The following is a 19728-nucleotide window of genomic DNA, read 5'->3' as shown; positions in this document are numbered from 1 at the left end:
GTTGGCACTGACTCCAGCTGCTCCTTATGTTCGGCCCTCTTCATACGTACACCGCGCTACAGTACAATCCTCCAACCAACCTTGGATGGTTGTAAAGCCCTGAAGTGAAGCCTGCTGCTTCCTTCCTCGCAAGCCTCTCCAGACACAATGAGACTTCTTTTTCACACACCACTGCTCGCGCTTTATAGCTCATTCCTTATTCATGTGATTGTCATGTTTACTGACAGTGCTGTTCAGCATCCAGGTTTCAACGGCAGTCATGAATTGCCCTGCCTTTTGTTTCCCTTCAGGACTTTCTGACACAAAACACTTTCCCAGAATCACCCGAGTATGATATCCTCTCTCTGTGTGTCTGTCTCTCCTTGATCTCTCCTTCTGTCAACACCAACATAAGAATATGATAGATGTTTCCATACGTGAATAACCTGTCTATCTCTGCTCTGCATCTGGTTTCACGTTATGGTGGCAAGGCCCTTCGCTCACCACGAGGTTGGGTGTAGAAGCATTGGAAGGTCAAATTAATTTGTGCTATGTTTGACGATATTGTACATATGCCTATTGTGTTTGGAACAAAGCAACAGGAACAAATACTAGTGTAAATGTACTGTATGTTTGCAATCCATAGATGTACGGTTACAAAATCTATAGCAACCACAGTGCACGCCTCTGACCTGTTGTTGAGTGCTTTATTTTTGTAGTGTTTTGATGGTTTTCCTACTTCATGCTCTGCATCCCTCTGTTTGCTGTAGTGTTCTTCAACATCCCCTCAGCCAAAGCACCTGGAGAACTGTGCTGCTCTGAAGAGCGAGAGAGCGTGCTCTACATTATGTATCAGCCAGTGTCTGGCAGAGCCTGTGGAGGAAATGTGCTGATAGAGATTCATTCTGCTCGTCTGCATAAGAGAAAAATAATCAAATAATGATGAGGCAAGGCAACCACGTAAGGTGACACTGGGATTCAGGTGAGAGCCCTGTGGATGACTCGCATGGAGAGATTCAGAGATTGGAGCCTTTTATGGCCACGGCCCTCATTTGCATTTTGTTTATTTGTTTGTGAGAGGAGCGGGGAAGTGATGCGTGTGGGAGGCGTGAGAGGAGAGCGCTAGGCGTGAGGGGGAGATATAAGAGGAGGAGAAGGGTGAGTCCTGAGAGGAGAAGGTGCTCTGCTCTGTAGAACAGTGTCTTCTGTCTGTGAGGTACAAAAGTCTGAGAATGCTGCAAGGGTGTTTACAGACTAACAGACAGGCCGGTACTTTCCGGGATCCCCTCAAACAGTCATTTTGGGGCACCATCTGCCACCTGCCCCCAACACTGAACACATGCAGGCTGTGCCCTCTCTCCGCATTCCCACACTGTTTTCATTACGCCAGTACACAGAGCCATTAGCCATTAACCTAGCTGGCAAGCAGCACACACTCCCCCGTCTCGTATTGCTAATATTTCTTCAGGACACTTGTTTTGCACATGTTGTGTACTGTATATGAACTTGATATGGTCTAGCCACTGAGGGGAGACAGACACTTCTAACACTTATTCAACAGGAGTCAGCTCAGCAGGCAGTGGTTTATTTAAAACATTTCCTCTTCCTGTGAATTATCTGAATAGATAAACATCTCTTCATTTTTTAAGTATGCCTAACGGCATAGATACATTCATAAATCCTCAAATGCATCTGGTTTTCTCATGGAATGTTGTTGTGTATGTCTTTGTTTCAAGAAATATTATGAGGAGGCAAAAACTAGGTTGTGTGAGAGAACTGTTAGGACAGGTATCATAGAAACAACATTGTGAAGAATAGAAGACAAGGTAGTACAAAGAGAGAGTAGTAAAGGTCTTGCTAGGAGTAGTACAAATCAAATCACAGTTTATTGGTCACATATTTAGCAGATGTTATTGTGGGTGTAGTGAAATGCCTGTGTTCCTAGCTCCAATAGTGCAGTAGTATCTAATAATTTTCAACAATACACACAAATCTTAAAGTAAAAGAATGAAATTAAGAAATATATAAATATTAGGACGAGCAATATCGGAGTAGCATCGACTAAAATACAGTAGAATGGAATACAGTATATAGATATGAAATTAGTAAAGCAATATGTAAAAATGATTAATGTGATTAGTGTTCCATTATTAAAGTGACCAGTGATTCCATGTCTATGTATATTCGGCAGCAGCCTCTAAGGTGCAGAGTTGAGTAAATGGGTGGAAGCCGGCTAGGGAAGGCTATTTAACAGTCTGATGGCCTTGAGATAGAAGCTGTTTTTCAGTCTCTCGGTCCCAGCTTTGATTCACTTGTACTGACCTCGCCTTCTGCATGGTAGTGGGGTGAACAGGCTGTGGTTCGGGTGGCTTATGTCCTTGATGATCTTTTTGGCCTTCCTGTGACGTTGGGTGCTGTATGTGTCATGGAGGGCGGGCAGTGTCCCCCAGTGATGCGTTGGGCAGACCGCACCCCCCTCTGGAGAGCCTTGCGGTTGAGGGCGGTGTAGTTGCAGTACGAGGCGGTGGTACAGCCCGACAGGATGCTCTCAGTTGTGCATCTGTAAAAGTTTGTGAGGGTCTTAGGGACCAAACCAAATTTCTTCAGCCTCCTGAGGTTGAAGAGGCGCTGTTTCAGATTGTCAGATTGTCAAGTGCCAGTGATTGGACTGAATGAAATGCTGTACTTCTGTTTGTACATGTAATGGAAGTATGTCGAGCGGGGCATTATAGAAGCTTTTAAGCCTTGTTCACATTGGCAGTTTCAAATGACTCAAATCAATATTTCTTTGCATATCTGATTCGAATCTGGTATTTTTCCTGCAGTCTGAACAGCCAAAAAGCACATGGAACCGGATATTTCAAGCCACATTTCAAACCACCTTTGTATGGGGTTTGAAATCAGATACAAATCTGATTCCTGACCATGCGACTTTGCAGTCAGTGGTTTTTAGACTTATTTGGCATAGCTTGTTGCTTGCTAGCTACTCTGTTGACAGTTTGACAAGAACATGTGGTAGCTAACTAGCTTGTTAATTGTTTACAAACGCTAGGAAATGTGCTAGAAAGCTAAACAGCTAGCTAGTTGACTTCTGTGGCAAACCAAAAAGGACTTGTTTTGAAAGTTCGATCATCTTATCCTTTGAGGCTTTAAAGGTGTTCTTATCCTATGATTTTGATCATTCAAAGCAACTGGGAAACATCCATGGTAGGGATTGTTGTCACCTTCGCTTGATTGCTACATAACTTCTGCCAGATAGGAAGCACAATTTCCACCACAAATCAGCCTACACCCCAGCACACATACCCATCGTTACTATGACAACTAGCGTAGCCATGTCAGCAAATGACTGCTGTCTGAACACACACAAATCCGATTTGGTCACTTGTAACTTGCTGTTTGGACAGTCAGTATTCCAAAACAGATTTGAAAAACAAAACTGATTTGAGCATTAAGGTCTGCAGTGTGAACAAGACTTTAGAGGGAAGTAAATCCATATCTGATTACATTGCTACTAACCTAAACACTGAATAATCCAGGAAGTAAGGGGACTTTACATGTGAGGACTGGGTCAGGGAACATGCAGATGTTGCTTCAGTTTGCTGTGGCATCTTCCTATTTTAGTTCCCAACTCAAAGGAAAATTGTGGGTCTATGTGATGTTCACAGCAGAATCTATTACAAAGGACTCAAATGTAGCCTTTTACTGATAGATTGAAGATTTGGTATGTATTTCACACCTGTGTTTACTCTACTGTACAATTGTGTTTGAACTCAAATATGTTAAACAGAGTTCATGTAATGAGAAGTAACTTTTGATGAAAAGTCACCCCCGAAAACAGAAGCATTTGCATTAAGTCATCATTCAGAAGTCAAGTGCCAGTGATTGGACTGAATGAAATGCTGCACTTCTGTTTGTCATTTGTGGTCTACTGGAGAGAGAGAGCAAGAGAGAGAGAATTGCTATGGTAACTATATTCCCAATCAAATACCAATAATTTGCAAACATTTGAAACCAAATCAGCTCTAGTTTGCTCTTCTGTCATTTTCAGCGCAGTGGAGTCAACATCTGCTCTGCCAAAGCAAAGCAGCCTAATTAGGATGAAGACTGTGTCCTGTTCTATCCCAGCTGTGTGCTCTGTGCTGCTGGGCCACACTGAGAGAGATATGGCCCAGTGAGGGTAAACTCCCTGAATGGATGCCCTCGCCCACATAAACAGAGAGGTGAATGCACCACAACCGCTGTGGTAATGAGAAAATTAGCCCAAGCTATTTGTAACTTCCTTAATTGCTTTGTGTGGATAGACAGCACACCTTCCAGCATACCCGTAGCTACCTGCTAATTGTAAACCTATCACTGTCTTTCTGGGAAATTGAGAAGGGAGGGGTTAAAAATGCAATTGCAGAGAACAAAACAATGACTTATTTCTGGATCCTGATTAAATAAATGTTATCTAATGTGATTACTGATATTTGTGTGGGTTTTGCAGATTTTTTTATTTATCTCAGTCCAGTGCAAACCATCAAACATATTTTTAAGATCACCTATGGTCGCAGTTCAAGCAGAAATATTTGCAGTGATATCATGGTGTTATTAATTTGTTATTGCCTTAATGGTGCTCATTGCGTTGTAGCTATTTTTCTGGTGCTTCATAAGGGAAATAAGAGCTTTGTCCATCCCATCCCTCAGTATGTATCTATCTCTGTTCTCTGCCCTAGTCCTCGAGGGGGGATCTGTGGTACCGTACTGGGCTGGTCCTTGGGCAGTAGTGGGTTTATGTGTTGGACAGCAGCTCATCCGAACCCCTGTTTTGAGTAAATACCAGCTGTTGCTGTGACTTGCCATATGGAAGCCACACTTCCCCCAGAATGCAGCTTTCAGCCACTCAGAACAGGTGGAACACACAGAGATTAAGGACTAATTCTGGCTGTACACTGATTTCACAACAATTTTAGCACAGTGTACAGGTTGCAGGCAGGTTGCAGACATTTCAAGGTTTGCTTGGATTATTATGATCACTTACATTTTTTTTGGGGGGGGAGAGACATTTAGACTTTTAAGCATTGCATCCTACTGGTTGAATGAACATTTCCTCACTGCAGATGCTATGGTGCGCAGATTCTAAGATGTTATTTTATTACTGGGCAATGGACATTTTTATAAATGTGGTATATTTATGTATGCTGCAAGTAAGTAACAACACAATTGTTTTACCCTCACATCTCTTCTAACACTGTAGCGCCACAGCAGGTCTTATGGCTGTGTTCTGTATGCCTGTTGCCAATTAATCCAACCTCATCATTAGATACACTGAGGCTTCATAGCAGGATTTAAGACATACCAGTCCCATCAGTGAGCCATCAATTAACACTTGCCCTTGATTCTGTCAGAAACACTGATGGTTTGTTGCTCCTGGACCTGCTGACCACTTAAACCACATCTCTCTGTCAAATGCTTGCAAATTGTTGGTATTTGATTGGGAATATAGTTACCATAGCAATTCTCTCTCTCTCTCTCTCTCTCTCTCTCTCTCTCTCTCTCTCTCAGACGTGCAACACATAAAGCGTCGGGACATCATTCTGAAGCGGGAGCTGGGAGAGGGGGCCTTTGGGAAGGTGTTCCTGGCAGAGTGCTATAACCTCAGCCCTACCAAGGACAAGATGCTGGTGGCTGTCAAGGTAAGAGATGATCTCTCAGTTACACAGGGCCACCTCACTTTCCAGTTACAGCAGACCCCTCACAGAGGTCAGGGCCCCTCAGCGCTCAGCGTATGAACAGTATTAACTTGATCCTTGAACGACTCTTGGGGCCACCACACTTGCCATGACCAGCCGCCTCAACAACGTGGATCGATAAAAATTAGATTTTTTTGCTCTAGTGTAGATCAATAATCATACTAATGATCATTGAGGTCACTATGAGTACCATGTTGGTTGTCTCATATCAGACTGAATGTATGAGGCTCCAATATGAGGTGACAGTGCCCCAGTCCAATATGAGGTGACAGTGCCCCAGTCCAATATGAGGTGACAGTGCCCCAGCATCTGTGCGTTAGAGACGATGAGTTTGGCGTGTCTCCTCTCTAATGCACAGGCAGCTAGGATTCAAACTCCCATTAGACAGCTCTGTAAGTGTTTTGATGTCAAAATGTATTTGTTACTCGCCAAATATGGAGTTTTGCTGAGCAACTATGTTAATGTACTCCTGTTACAGCCAGTATGTACTGTACTTCCAAAAAAGGTCTAAATATAAATGTACAAGCACCCAAACAAAGATCCTATTCGGCACCTCCAATGTAAATCACTCATTACTGCGACGCTCAGCTCGGCAGTCTATGCTACCTCAATACATTTGAGGTGCCGAAGAGGCATTTTTTCGGTTGCTTGTACATTTGTATTAAACCTTTTTTGGATACTGGGTCACGTTCATAGCAATATATCTCATTAGCAGGTTCACTTAACACAATATTAAACATGTTTTACATGCTGTACAGGTCCTTATGGCTGACTTCAATATAACTTTTGGGTCAAGATTTTTTGTGCCACTTTTAGCTATAGCTTCACTGTTGGAATTGAGCTCAATGTTGCTCAATATTAAATAAACGGCTAATGAACCGTAGCATTAACTGTAGAACAGACAAACAACTTTGAGCATTATGTACAACTGGTGGGCATTAACCATCTGGGTTCACCCCTTCACTAACACACACACACACACACACTAGTGCTGAGCGATTAACCAAAATGTCTGTTATTTAGTTGTTGTTTTTTTTAATCCTCTGAGCCCAGCATATTGATCAAATGAATGGCATTTTGTCAAGGTCTTTTATAAATATGACCTCTGACTTATTCAGTGATTCCCTTAGCTTTTTAAGAACATAAATGTGGCTGTCATAGGAGGCATGTTAAAATATAGCTGTTTGTTAGTGAGGCTAAAGGGTGATCATAGATTTCCTGATCCTAAATAGGTCTCTGTGGGTTTGATGGCAGCAGTAAGATCTGTCATTCAACCAGGGCCATATGGTGTACCTTGTTACAATGGTACACAGAGAGAATGGAAGCGTTAAATGTTCAGCGATCAATATTTATGTGACTAGAGGAGTCCTCCTGGATTGCAGTTGGGGCATTATTGAGGTGGTAGCCACCAAACAGCTATTATGTTTGTTCGCACATTTTCAACCCATTATTACAAGAGTATAGATTTTCACAGCTTCAAGGTTAATCAGGTCTGTTGGGATTGTGTTATAGCAGCCCTAGTTGATGCAGACACCTGTTTACAATGACATCCATTTTAAAGGCCAGTGCAGTCAAAAACTCAATTTTCCTGTGTATTATATTTCCATCCTATGAGGTTGAAATAATACTGTGACATTGGGAAAATGATGATAATGCCCTTTTAGTGTAAGAGCTGTTTGAAAAGAGCGGCAGAAATTTCAGCCAGTTTTGGTGGGATGGAGTAACATCACCAGGCGGTAAATTAGTTAGTAGACCAATAAGAAATAGAGTTCCAAACCTCTCTGCCAATAACAGCTAGTTTTCAGTTTTCCCCTCCCCACTCAGACCACTCCCAGACAGAACTAGCAAAAGTCTTGCTTGAGAAATTACTCTTTGCTAAGAAGCAATTTTTGTATTTTTTTGACTATTTTAATTGAAAACAATCACAGTAAGGTACTTAATTGTTACCCAGAATTGATTTGATATGGAGATAAAATTGGCTGCATTGGACATTTAATCAATCTGCCAAGTGCACTGTTGACACTTTTTAGACAGAAACCGTTTCAATATTTCAGCATCTGTATCAATGACCAGCACTAAACAATTCACTTAATCGACCAAATATTAAATTAGGATCATTTTCTCAGGGATTGATCTTGAAATTAAATTTAAACCTCAAGATAGACGTAACTAAATAATGGTAAACTGATTTTGCTTAAATTATGTTGAGGTCAGTACAATCTCAAGAGACATAAGCTAAATTTAAACTAAACCCACCACCACTGCTCTGTCTATATCAGGTATTCCCATACTGGGGTATGGGTACGCGCAATGTCGTAGGGGGGTACACCAAATCAAATTGTGATTCACATTTTAAAAATAAAATAAAAAATCTTCACATTTTCAAACAGTCCATTTATATTTTCCAACGGGGCTTTACATTTGGGTGAGTTTTTCTTCTCGCCTGAATAGCCTCATTTCACTGCCAAAAATAAATTAAACTATCTAGTTTTCAGCGAAATAACAACCCAATGTCAAATACAGGTAGCCTAGTCAAATAATTAACATCCATTTTAACCGTTACTCTCTCGCGGGAATTCCGCTAACGGTCCGTATGTAGCCAAACGTAGCTGCTGCTCATGTTGGTATCTGTACTAATGGCGCAAAAGCCATGACAGGGAGACACAGTGGAGTGGTAACGCGTGTTTAAGCAGTTGCTCCCAACGCCACTTGGGTACACTGCAGCATCCACCGAGAGGCTCTTGCTGCCAAGGGACTGCCTGACAGCTTGAAAGACGTTTTGGACACTACAGTGAAAATGGTTCACTTTGTTTTTAGCAAGGCCCCTGAACTCTCGTGTATTTTCTGCACTATGCAATGATATGGGCAGCGACCATGTAACGCTTTTACAACATACAGAAGTGCGCTGGCTATCAAGGGGCAAAGTATTGACACGTTTTTTTGAATTGAGAGACAAGCTTAACGTTTTCTTTACTGACCATAATTTTCACTTGTCTGACTGCTTGCATGATGACGAGTTTCTCACACAACTGACCTGTCTGGGTGATGTTTTTTCTCGCCTAAATGATCTGAATCTAGGATTACAGGCACTTTTCTATTCACTTATCCCCTCCAAACATTGCTTTGAGTTTGCTTATCCGTCTATAAACCTGTGAATGGCATCTCACAAAGTTGTCTGGAATCGACTCAGTATTGTGGACAATAGGAGAAAGCAAGGTGAATACTGTGGAGGTGGTGTGGCTGGTGTGGGCCTGCATAGTGTGAATGGTTGGTTGTGAGTGAGGCTGGCAGAGAGAGTTCCTTCCACAGCAAGGTGAAACCCATATGTAGACAGCAGTTGGGTTGGCTGTCAGAGGAGGAACCAGGTCAAACATTTACGGAAATGTACTTAATTGTTAGTGCAAAAAGAGATACAGTATTCTCAAACAATATATTTTTTCCTGTTAAAATTATAAGATATTGGTAGCTGGTCACATAAAGGATGAATATGACACAGTGATGTTAACACAGTGGGTCGTACTGTCACAATCTCCTTGAAATGAGAAGTGGCTGTCAGTAATTGTTGCGCTTGATTTATTACATTTCACGTAAAGATTACGATTGTAACCTCAGGGTTAAAATGTAAATTTCACCTCTAACATGACACGGTTGAGGATATTAAAGTTCAAAGGTCATACAAAGGTACCTAGATCAGCTGCTGGAGGAGGGGTCACGCTATGATGGTTGGAGACAAGGGGCACATTCATCACTGTTTCCCTCTTGTCACCACCACTCTTCATCAATGCGCTCATCCATGGAATGATGTTAGCCATGATAGTGTGGAGCGAGAGGGAGGGAGCCGCAGTGCAGAGGCAGGGGAAGGAGGCCGACCTTACAGAGACAGACTGCAGCTGGAGAAATAAGGCTGTCTGTGAGGGATGTTAGATCATCTCCCAAACTGTTCTACTCCACATATGCTTTGATTATGAGTAATGGAGGCAACACTGAGCTGGCTTTCTTTTGTCTTGCTTTTTCTTTCATTCTTTTCTTCACATCCCCAGTCACCAGAGTGGATCCTATTGAAATAGATGCCGCACAAATATAAAGGCGTGTATGCTATTGTTTTTTAACAATGTAGTTTGTATTTCATGTTAGGTAAGATTGCAACGTAAGCACCACAGCTACTTAGCTACTTATATGTAATTTTAAGTTATATCTAGGTTATAATGGAATGTCAGACTATATACAGTGGGGAGAACAAGTATTTGATACACTGCCGATTTTGCAGGTTTTCCTACTTACAAAGCATGTAGAGGTCTGTAATTTTTATCATAGGTACACTTCAACTGTGAGAGACGGAATTTAAAACAAAAATCCAGAAAATCACATTGTATGATTTTTAAGTAATTAATTCGCATTTTATTGCATGACATAAGTATTTGATCACCTACCAACCAGTAAGAATTCCGGCTCTCACAGACCTGTTAGTTTTTCTTTAAGAAGCCCTCCTGTTCTCCACTCATTACCTGTATTAACTGCACCTGTTTGAACTCGTTACCTGTATAAAAGACACCTGTCCACCCACTCAATCAAACAGACTCCAACCTCTCCACAATGGCCAAGACCAGAGAGCTGTGTAAGGACATCAGGGATAAAATTGTAGACCTGCACAAGGCTGGGATGGGCTACAGGACAATAGGTAAGCAGCTTGGTGAGAAGGCAACAACTGTTGGCGCAATTATTAGAAAATGGAAGAAGTTCAAGATGACGGTCAATCACCCTCGGTCTGGGGCTCCATGCAAGATCTCACCTCGTGGGGCATCAATGATCATGAGGAAGGTGAGGGATCAGCCCAGAACTACACGGCAGGACCTGGTTAATGACCTGAAGAGAGCTGGGACCACAGTCTCAAAGAAAACCATTAGTAACACACTACGCCGTCATGGATTAAAATCCTGCAGCGCACGCAAGGTCCCCCTGCTCAAGCCAGCGCATGTCCAGGCCCGTCTGAAGTTTGCCAATGACCATCTGGATGATCCAGAGGAGGAATTGGAGAAGGTCATGTGGTCTGATGAGACATTAATAGAGCTTTTTGGTCTAAACTCCACTCGCCGTGTTTGGAGGAAGAAGAAGGATTAGTACAACCCCAAGAACACCATCCTAACCGTGAAGCTTGGAGGTGGAAACATCATTCTTTGGGGATGCTTTTCTGCAAAGGGGACAGGACGACTGCACCGTATTGAGGGGAGGATGGATGGGGCCATGTATCGCGAGATCTTGGCCAACAACCTCCTTCCCTCAGTAAGAGCATTGAAGATGGGTCGTGGCTGGGTCTTCCAGCATGACAACGACACGAAGCACACAGCCATGGCAACTAAGGAGTGGCTCCGTAAGAAGCATCTCAAGGTCCTGGAGTGGCCTAGCCAGTCTCCAGACCTGAACCCAATAGAAAATCTTTGGAGGGAGCTGAAAGTCTGTATTGCCCAGCGACAGCCCCGAAACCTTAAGGATCTGGAGAAGATCTGTAGGGAGGAGTGGGCCAAAATCCCTGCTGCAGTGTGTGCAAACCTAGTCAAGAACTACAGGAAACGTATGATCTCTGTAATTGCAAACAAAGGTTTCTGTACCAAATATTAAGTTCTGCTTTTCTGATGTATCAAATACTTATGTCATGCAATAAAATGCGAATTAATTACTTAAAAATCATACAATGTGATTTTCTGGATTTTTGTTTTAAATTCCGTCTCTCACAATTGAAGTGTACCTATGATAAAAATTACAGACCTCTACATGCTTTGTAAGTAGGAAAACCTGCAAAATCGGCAGTGTATCAAATACTTGTTCTCCCCACTGTATGTGTAGGTCAACAAGTCTCGGAGACTACCAGTAAAGCTGTTTAGTCTATGTGTCGGCTCTCCAGTATGTCCAGTATATGCAGGTGGACTCTGAGGACACAGCACTCCACTGCAGCACAGGGGTCATAAAGCATCCAGGATGATAGGGATGGATGCCTTGCCATCTGTCCATGGGCACTGCCGTCCATTCAAATTCCCCTCTACATTTGTGATATAAGGGAATTCAAATTTATTAAAACATTAGCAAAACATTGTGATCGTCATTCATCTATCATTGATGAATCATATATCGCCTATATACAGTATATTGCCTACATATAACTAACTGTCAAATAATTGAATACAGTAAGGCAATGTTAGTTATATGCAATTAATAGTGTGTTAAGAATGCTATGAATTATTATGTTTTAGCTGTGGTGTTGTTGTTGTGGACTTTTACGTAAGTGGAGGATTGTATTTTCAAATCTCCGGAAAACATGAATTTTGTTTTCGAACTTTAGTTTACAGTACAGCTACAAAATATATTGTTTTTTAATGGAAAAGTACCCAGAAATTACTGCTTGGCAGTCGTCCTAGACACAATAAGGAACTAATCCTACCTGTTAATGTATGGGGGATCAGAAAGAGACAAGACATTGAGTGTAAATGCCAAATATTTCATAGGTGGGAAATCAGGAAGGGTGTTAAGCTTGTCAATAATGATACCATAACTCTGAGCCAATATGGTAGGCAACCACAACGTCTAGATCTGGTAAGGCACGTGCGTCTCTTATCACAGCTCTATAATGAAATGTCAGACTATGTATATGGGAAACATAATGAAGTAAATTACTAAATTATCTGCTTCTGTAAAGCTATGAGGTTTGCTGGGTCATTGTGACAACCTGTCAGAGAAAAGTTCATTTCATGTTCTGCTCCTTAAATTAGAAGATTACAGTGCTTTACCTCCCCTGCTCTGTTTATTACCCTGTCTCTGTTCTCTTCACACCAACCAGGTTATTGTCTGTGTGTCTGTGCTTGGGTTTTAGGAATCCTCAAAAAAACATTTATATTTTCAGTTTTTTTCATAAATATAACTCAGTTATCAAATATTTTCCACTCATTTAGCAGATACATTAAATTAAATCAAAGTTTATTGGTAGCGTACACAGATTTTCAGGTGTTATCAGACTTACAGTGCTTTCGGAAAGTACCCCTTGACTTTTTCCACATAGAAAGAGACAAGACATTGAGTGTAAATGCCAAATATTTCATAGGTGGGAAATCAGGAAGGGTGTTATTAAGCTTGTCATTTATAAAATTTATAAATTTATAAAATGTGTATTTTTTTCTCATCAATCTATGCACAATACCCCATAATCACAAAGCAAAAAAAGAAATAAAAATATCCCATTAGGGTAAGTATTCAGACCCTTTACTCAGTACTTTGTTGAAGCACCTCTGGCAGCAATTAGAGCCTCAAGTCTTCTTGGGTATGACGCTACAAGCTTGGCACACCTGTATTTGCAGAGTTTCTCCCATTCTTCTCTGCAGATCCTCTCAAGGTTGGATGGGGAGCGTCACTGCACAGCTATTTTCAGGTCTCTCCAGAGATGTTCGATCGGGTTCAAGTCCGGGCTCTAGCTGGGCCACTCAAGGATATTCAGAGACTTGTCCCGAAGCCACTCCTGCGTTGTCTTGGCTGTGTGCTTAGGGTTGTTGTCCTGTTGGAAGGTGAACCTTTGCCCAAGTCTGAGGTCCTGAGCGCTCCAGGTTTTCATCAATGATCTCTCTGTACTTTCCTCCGTTCATCTTTCCCTCGATCCAAACTAATTACCCAGTCACTGCCGCCGAAAAACATCCCCACAGCATGATGATGCCACCACCATGCTTCACCGTAGTGATGGTGCCAGATTTCCTCCAGACGTGACACTTGGCATTCAGGCCAAAGAGTTCAATCTTGGTTTCATCAGACCAGAGAATCTGGTTTCTCATGGTCTGAGACTTTAGGTGCCTTCCATTTTAAGAATGATGGAGGTGTCACGCCCTGACCTTAGAGATCCTTTTTATGTCTCTATTTTGGTTTGGTCAGGGCGTGAGTTGGGGTGGGCATTCTATGTTTTGTGTTTCTATGATTTTCTATTTCTATGTTTTCTTTTTTTTGTGTGTTTGGCCGGGTGTGGTTCTCAATCAGAGGCAGCTGTCTGTCGTTGTCTCTGATTGAGAACCATACTTAGGTAGCTCTTTTTTCCACCTGTGTTTGTGGGAAGTTAACTTTGTTTGATGGCACATAGCCTTAAGCTTCACGGTTTGTTTTGGTATTGTTTATTGTTTTGTTGGCGACATCTACTATTAAAAGTATGTACGCTCACCACGCTGCACCTTGGTCCTCTTCTTCCTTTAACGGCCGTGACAGGAGGCCACTGTGTTCTGTGGGACCTTCAATGCTGCAGACATTTTTGGTACCCTTCCCCAGATCTGTGCCTCGACACAGTCCTGTCTTGGAGCTCTATGGACAACTCCTTCGTACTAATGGCTCGGTTTTTGCTCTGACATGCACTGTCAACTGTGGGACCTTGTATAGGCAGGTGTGTGCCTTTCCAAACCATGTCCAATCAATTGAATTTACCACAGGTGGACTCCAATCAAGTTGTAAAAACATATCAAAGATGATCAATGGAAACAGGATGCTCCTGAGGTCAATTTCAAGTCTTATAGCAAAAGGTATGAATACTTATGTAAATTAGGTATTTCTGTTTAGTTTTTTTTATAAATGTGCAAAATGTATTAAACCAGTTTTCACTTTGTCATTATGGAGTATTATCCATTTTAGAATAAGGCTGTAACATAACAAAATGTGGAAAAAGTCAAGGGGTCTGAATACTTAACGAATGCACTGTATGTTTCTAGCTCCAACGGTGCAGTAATATCTAGCAATACAAAACAATACACACATAACCCCCCCATGAAAAATAAATATCAGAGCGAGCAATATCAGAACGAGCAATGTCAGAGTCTGGAATATACAGTTTATATATACAGTGCCAGTCAAAAGTTTGCCTTGATGACAGCATTGCACACTCTTCGCATCCTCTCAATCAGCTTCATGAGGTAGTCACCTGGAATGCATTTCAATTAACATGTGTGCCTTCTTAAAAGTTAATTTGTGGAATTTCTTTCCTTCTTAATGCATTTGAGCCAATCAGTTGTGTTATGACAAGGTAGGCGTGGTATACAGAAGATAGCCCTATTTGGTAAAATACCAAGTCCATATTATGGAAAGAACAGCTCAAATAAGCAAATAGAAATGACAGTCCATCATTACTTTAAGACATGAAGGTCAGTCAATACAGAACATTTCAAGAACTTTTAAAGTTTCTTCAAGTGCAGTCGCAAAAACCATCAAGCGCTATGATGAAACTGGCTCTCATGGGGACTGCCACAGGAATGAAAGACCCAGAGTTACCTCTGCTGCAGAGGACAAGTTCATTAAAATTACCAGCCTCAGAAATTGCAGCCCAAATAAATGCTTCACGGAGTTCAAGTAACAGACACATCTCAACATCAACTGTTCAGAGGAGACCGAGTGAATCAGGCCTTCATGGTCGATTTGCTGCAAAGAAACCACTACTAAAGGACACCAATAATAAGAAGAGACTTGTTTGTGCCAAGAAACACGAGCAATGGACATTAGACCGGTGAAAATCTGTTCTTTGGTCTGATGAGTCCAAATGTGAGACTTTTGGTTCCAACCGCTGTGTCTTTGTGAGATGTAGAGTAGGTGAACGGATGATCTCAACATGTGTGGTTCCCAGCATAAAGGAGGAGGTGTGATGGTGTTGGGGTGCTTTGCTGGTGACACTGTCTCTGATTTATTTAGAATTCAAGACATACTTAACCAGCATGGCTGCAGCAATACGCCATCCCATCTGGTTTGTGCTTAGTGGGACTATAATGACCCAACACCTCCAGCCTGTGTAAGGGCTATTTAACCAAGAAGGAGAGTGATGGAGTATTGCATCAGATGACCTGGCCTCCACAATCACCTGACCTCAACCCAATTGAGATGGTTTGGGATGAGTTGGACCGCAGTGATATGGGAACTCCTTCAAGATGGTTGGAAAAGCATTCCAGATGAAGCTTGTTGAGAGATTGCCAAGAGTGCGCAAAGCTGTCATCAAGGCAAAGAAAGGGTGGCTACTTTGAAGAATCTCAATTATAACATATATTTTAATTTGTTTAACACTTTTTTGGTTACTACATGATTCCATATGTGTTATTTCATAGTTTTGATCTCTTCGCTAGTATTCTACAATGTAGAAAATTGTACAAATTAAGAAAAACCCTTGAATGAGTAGGTGTGTCCAAACTTTTGACTGGTACTGTATATTTTTATATAGTCAGTTCGTAAAATTTGTGCCCTGCTGGAGCTGCCCCGGTCAACTGTATGTGCTGTTATTGTGAAGTGGAAATCTCTAGCAGCAACAACTGCTCAGCCTCAAAGTGGTAGGCCACACAGGCTCATAGAACCGGACCCCTGAGTGCTGAAGCGTGTAAAAAACGTCTGTCCTCGGTTGTACCACTCACTACGGAGTTCCAAACAGACTCTGGAAACAACGTCAGCAAAATAACTATTCGTCGGGAGCTTCATGAAATGGGAACACCATGTGCAATACCAAGTGTCAGCTGGAGTGGTGTGTAGCTCTCCACTCTGGAGTAGTGGAAACATGTTATCTGGAACACCGACTGCGAACCAGGCCTAATCCCCAACATCACTAATGCTCTTGTGGCTGAATGGAAGCAAGTCCCAGCAGCAATGTTCCTACATCTAATGGAAAGCCTTCCCAGAAGAGTGGAGGCTGTTATAGCAGCAAAGGGGGGACCACCTCCATATTAATGTCCATGATTTTTGAATGAGATATTAGACAAGCATGACTTTTGGTCATGTAATGTGTGTATATCACTGCCTCATTGCCTGCATCCGTAATGGGTCTGCGGTCAAACGACCACCACACATCACTGTCAAACGCTCCCTAAAACACTTCTGCGAGCAGGCCTTTCTAACCGACCTGGCCGGGGTATCCTGGAATGATATTGACCGCATCCCGTCAATAGAGGATGCCTTGTTATTCTTTAAAAGTGCCTTCCTCACCATCTAAAATAAGCATGCTCCATTCAAAAAATGTAGAACCAGGAACAGATATAGCCCTTGGTTCACTCCAGACCTGACTGCCCTTGACCAGCACAAAAACATCATGTGGCGTACTGCATTAGCATCGAATAGCCACCGCGATATGCATCTTTTCAGGGAAGTTAGGTACCAAAATACACAGACAGTTAGGAAAGCTAAGGCTAGCTTTTTTCAAACAGAAATTTGCATCCTGTTGCACAAACTCAAAAATGTTCTAGGACACTGTAAAGTCCATGGAGAATAAGAGCATCTCTTCCGAGCTGCCCACTGCACTGAGGCTAGGAAACACTGTCACCACCGATAAATCCACTATAATTGAGAATTTCAATAAGCATTTTTCTACGGCTGGCCATGCTTTCCACCTGGCTACCCCTACCCCGGTCAACTGCCTGGCACCCCCCACAGCAACTTGCCCAAGCCTCCCCCATTTCTCTTTCACCCAAATCCAGATAGGTGATGTTCTGAAAGAGCTGCAAAATCTGGACCCCTACAAATCAGCCGGGCTAGACAATCTGGACCCTCTCTTTCTAAAATGATCTGCCGAAATTTTTGCAACCCCTATTACTAGCCTGTCATGTGCGCCGAATACAACAGGTGTAGACCTTACAGTGAAATGCTTACTTCCAGGCTCTAACCAGTAGTGCGAAGAAAAAAAAAGGTGTGTGAGTGTGAGTGTGGGGGGGGGGGGGGGGGGGGGGTAAAGTAAAGAAATAAAACAACAGTAAAAAGACATTTGAAAATAAGAGTAGCAAGGCTATATACAGACACCGGTTAGTCAGGCTTATTGAGGTAGTATGTACATGTACAGTAGGTATGGTTAAAGTGACTATGCATATATGATGAACAGAGAGTAGCAGTAGCGTAAAAAGAGGGGTTGGCGGGTGGAGGGACACAATGCAGATAGCCCGGTTAGCCAATGTGCGGGAGCACTGGTTGGTCGGGCCAATTGAGGTAGTATGTTCATGAATGTATATTTAAAGTGACTATGCATATATGATAAACAAAGAGTAGCAGCAGCGTAAAAGAGGGTTTGGGGGTGGCACACAATGCAAATAGTCCGGGTAACCATTCGGTTACCTATTCAGGAGTCTTATGGCTTGGGGGTAAAAACCTTTTTGTCCTAGACTTGGCACTCCGGTACCGCTTGCCATGCGGTAGTAGAGAGAACAGTCTATGACTGGGGTGGCTGGGGTCTTTGACAATTTTTAGGGCCCTCCTCTGACACCGCCTGGTGGGGAATAGGCTTTGTCGTGCCGTCTTCACGACTGTCTTGGTGTGTTTGGACCATTCTAGTTTGTTACCGACCATTTCGAATCCCATCGTACCTTCTCCACTATGCAATCTGGTTTCAGAGCTGGTCATGGGTGCACCTCAGCCACGCTTAAGGCCCAAAACAATTTTTCTACTGTTTTATTGACTGTATGTTTGTTTATTCCATGTGTAACTGTGTTGTTGTATGTGTGGACCTGCTTTGCTTTATTCTTTGCCAGTTCGCAGTTGTAAATGAGAACTTGTTCTCAAATAGTCTACCTGGTTAAATAAAGGTGAAAAAAAATATGTATGTGTTTATATACTCTATATACTGTATATATAGTTGAAGTCGGAAGTTTACATACACTTAGGTTGGAGTCATTAAAACTTGTTTTCCAACCAATTTCTTGTTCACAATCTGTAGTTTTGCCAAATCGGTAAGGACATCTACTTTGTGCATGACACAAGTCATTTTTCCAACAATTGTTTAAAGACAGATTATTTCACTTGTAATTCACTGTATCACAATTCCAGTGGGTCAGAGGTTTACATACACTAAGTTGACTGTGCCTTTAAACAGCTTGGAAAATTCCAGAAAATGATGTCATGGCTTTAGAAGCTTCTGATAGGCTAATTGACATTATTTCAGTCAATTGGAGGTGTACCTGTGGATGTATTTCAATGCCTACCTTCAAACTCAGTGCCTCTTTGCTTGACATCATGGGAAAATCAAAAGAAATCAGCCAAGACCTGAAATAACAATTTCAGGTCTGGTTCATCCTTGGGAGCAATTTCCAAATGCCTGTAGGTACCACGTTCATCTGTACTAACAATAGTATACAAGTATAAACACCATGGGACCACGCAGCCGTCATACCGCTCAGGAAGGAGACGCGTTCTGTCTCCTAGAGATGAATGTACTTTGGTGCGAAAAGTGCAAATCAATCCCAGAACAACAGCAAAGGACCTTGTGAAGATGCTGGAGGAAACAGGTACAAAGTATCAATGTCCACAGTAAAACGAGTTCTATATCGACATAACCTGAAAGGCCGCTCAGCAAGGAAGAAGCCACTGCTCCAAATCCGCCATAAACCCAGACTATGGTTTGCAACTGCACATGGGGACAAAGATCGTACTTTTTGGAGAAATGTCCTCTGGTCTGATGAAACAAAAATAGAACTGTTTGGCTATAATGACCATAGTTACAGTGGGGCAAAAAAGTATTTAGTCAGCCACCAATTGTGCAAGTTCTCCCACTTAAAAATATGAGAGAGGCCTGTAATTTTCATCATAGGTACACTTCAACTATGACAGACAAAATGAGAGAAAAAATTCCAGAAAATCACATTGTAGGATTTTTTATGAATTTATTTGCAAATTATGGTGGAAAATAAGTATTTGGTCACCTACAAACAAGCAAGATTTCTGGCTCTCAGACCTGTAACTTCTTCTTTAAGAGGCTCCTCTGTCCTCCACTCGTTACCTGTATTAATGGCACCTGTTTGAACTTGTTATCAGTATAAAAGACACCTGTCCACAACCTCAAACAGTCACACTCCAAACTCCACAATGACCAAGACCAAAGAGCTGTCAAAGGACACCAGAAACAAAATTGTAGACCTGCACCAGGCTGGGAAGACTGAATCTGAAATAGGTAAGCAGCCTGGTCGCAATTGTAAATGAGAACGTGTTCTCAATTTGCCTACCTGGTTAAATAAAGGTTAAATAAAAAATAAAAAAAATGGGTCTTCCAAATGGA

At 42.0% G+C, this 19728-nt stretch overlaps 1 protein-coding gene across 5 annotated transcripts in view; it reads left to right on the top strand.

Moving 5' to 3' along the window:
- LOC139539760 (NT-3 growth factor receptor-like) overlaps positions 1 to 19728 on the top strand; it is a 296941-nt gene that overhangs the window by 261887 nt on the left and 15326 nt on the right. For 4 of the 5 annotated variants that reach the window (XR_011668011.1, XM_071343032.1, XM_071343031.1 and 1 more), the window contains exon 13: positions 5527 to 5657. Coding sequence is in view for 3 of the 5 variants with exons in the window: in XM_071343032.1 (XP_071199133.1) it covers positions 5527 to 5657 (131 nt within the window). In the remaining 2 variants the exon portion in view is untranslated. Of the gene's footprint in view, positions 1 to 749; positions 4203 to 5526; positions 5658 to 19728 lie in introns of those variants that run through there. The other variant, XR_011668012.1, reaches the window with a different exon arrangement.

The sequence above is a fragment of the Salvelinus alpinus genome, chromosome 15, assembly GCF_045679555.1.
Source record: "Salvelinus alpinus chromosome 15, SLU_Salpinus.1, whole genome shotgun sequence".
In the NCBI taxonomy this organism is placed as follows: domain Eukaryota; kingdom Metazoa; phylum Chordata; class Actinopteri; order Salmoniformes; family Salmonidae; genus Salvelinus; species Salvelinus alpinus.
The sequence above is the reverse complement of the archived record's forward strand: the minus strand, read 5'-3'. Positions and strand labels throughout refer to the sequence as shown.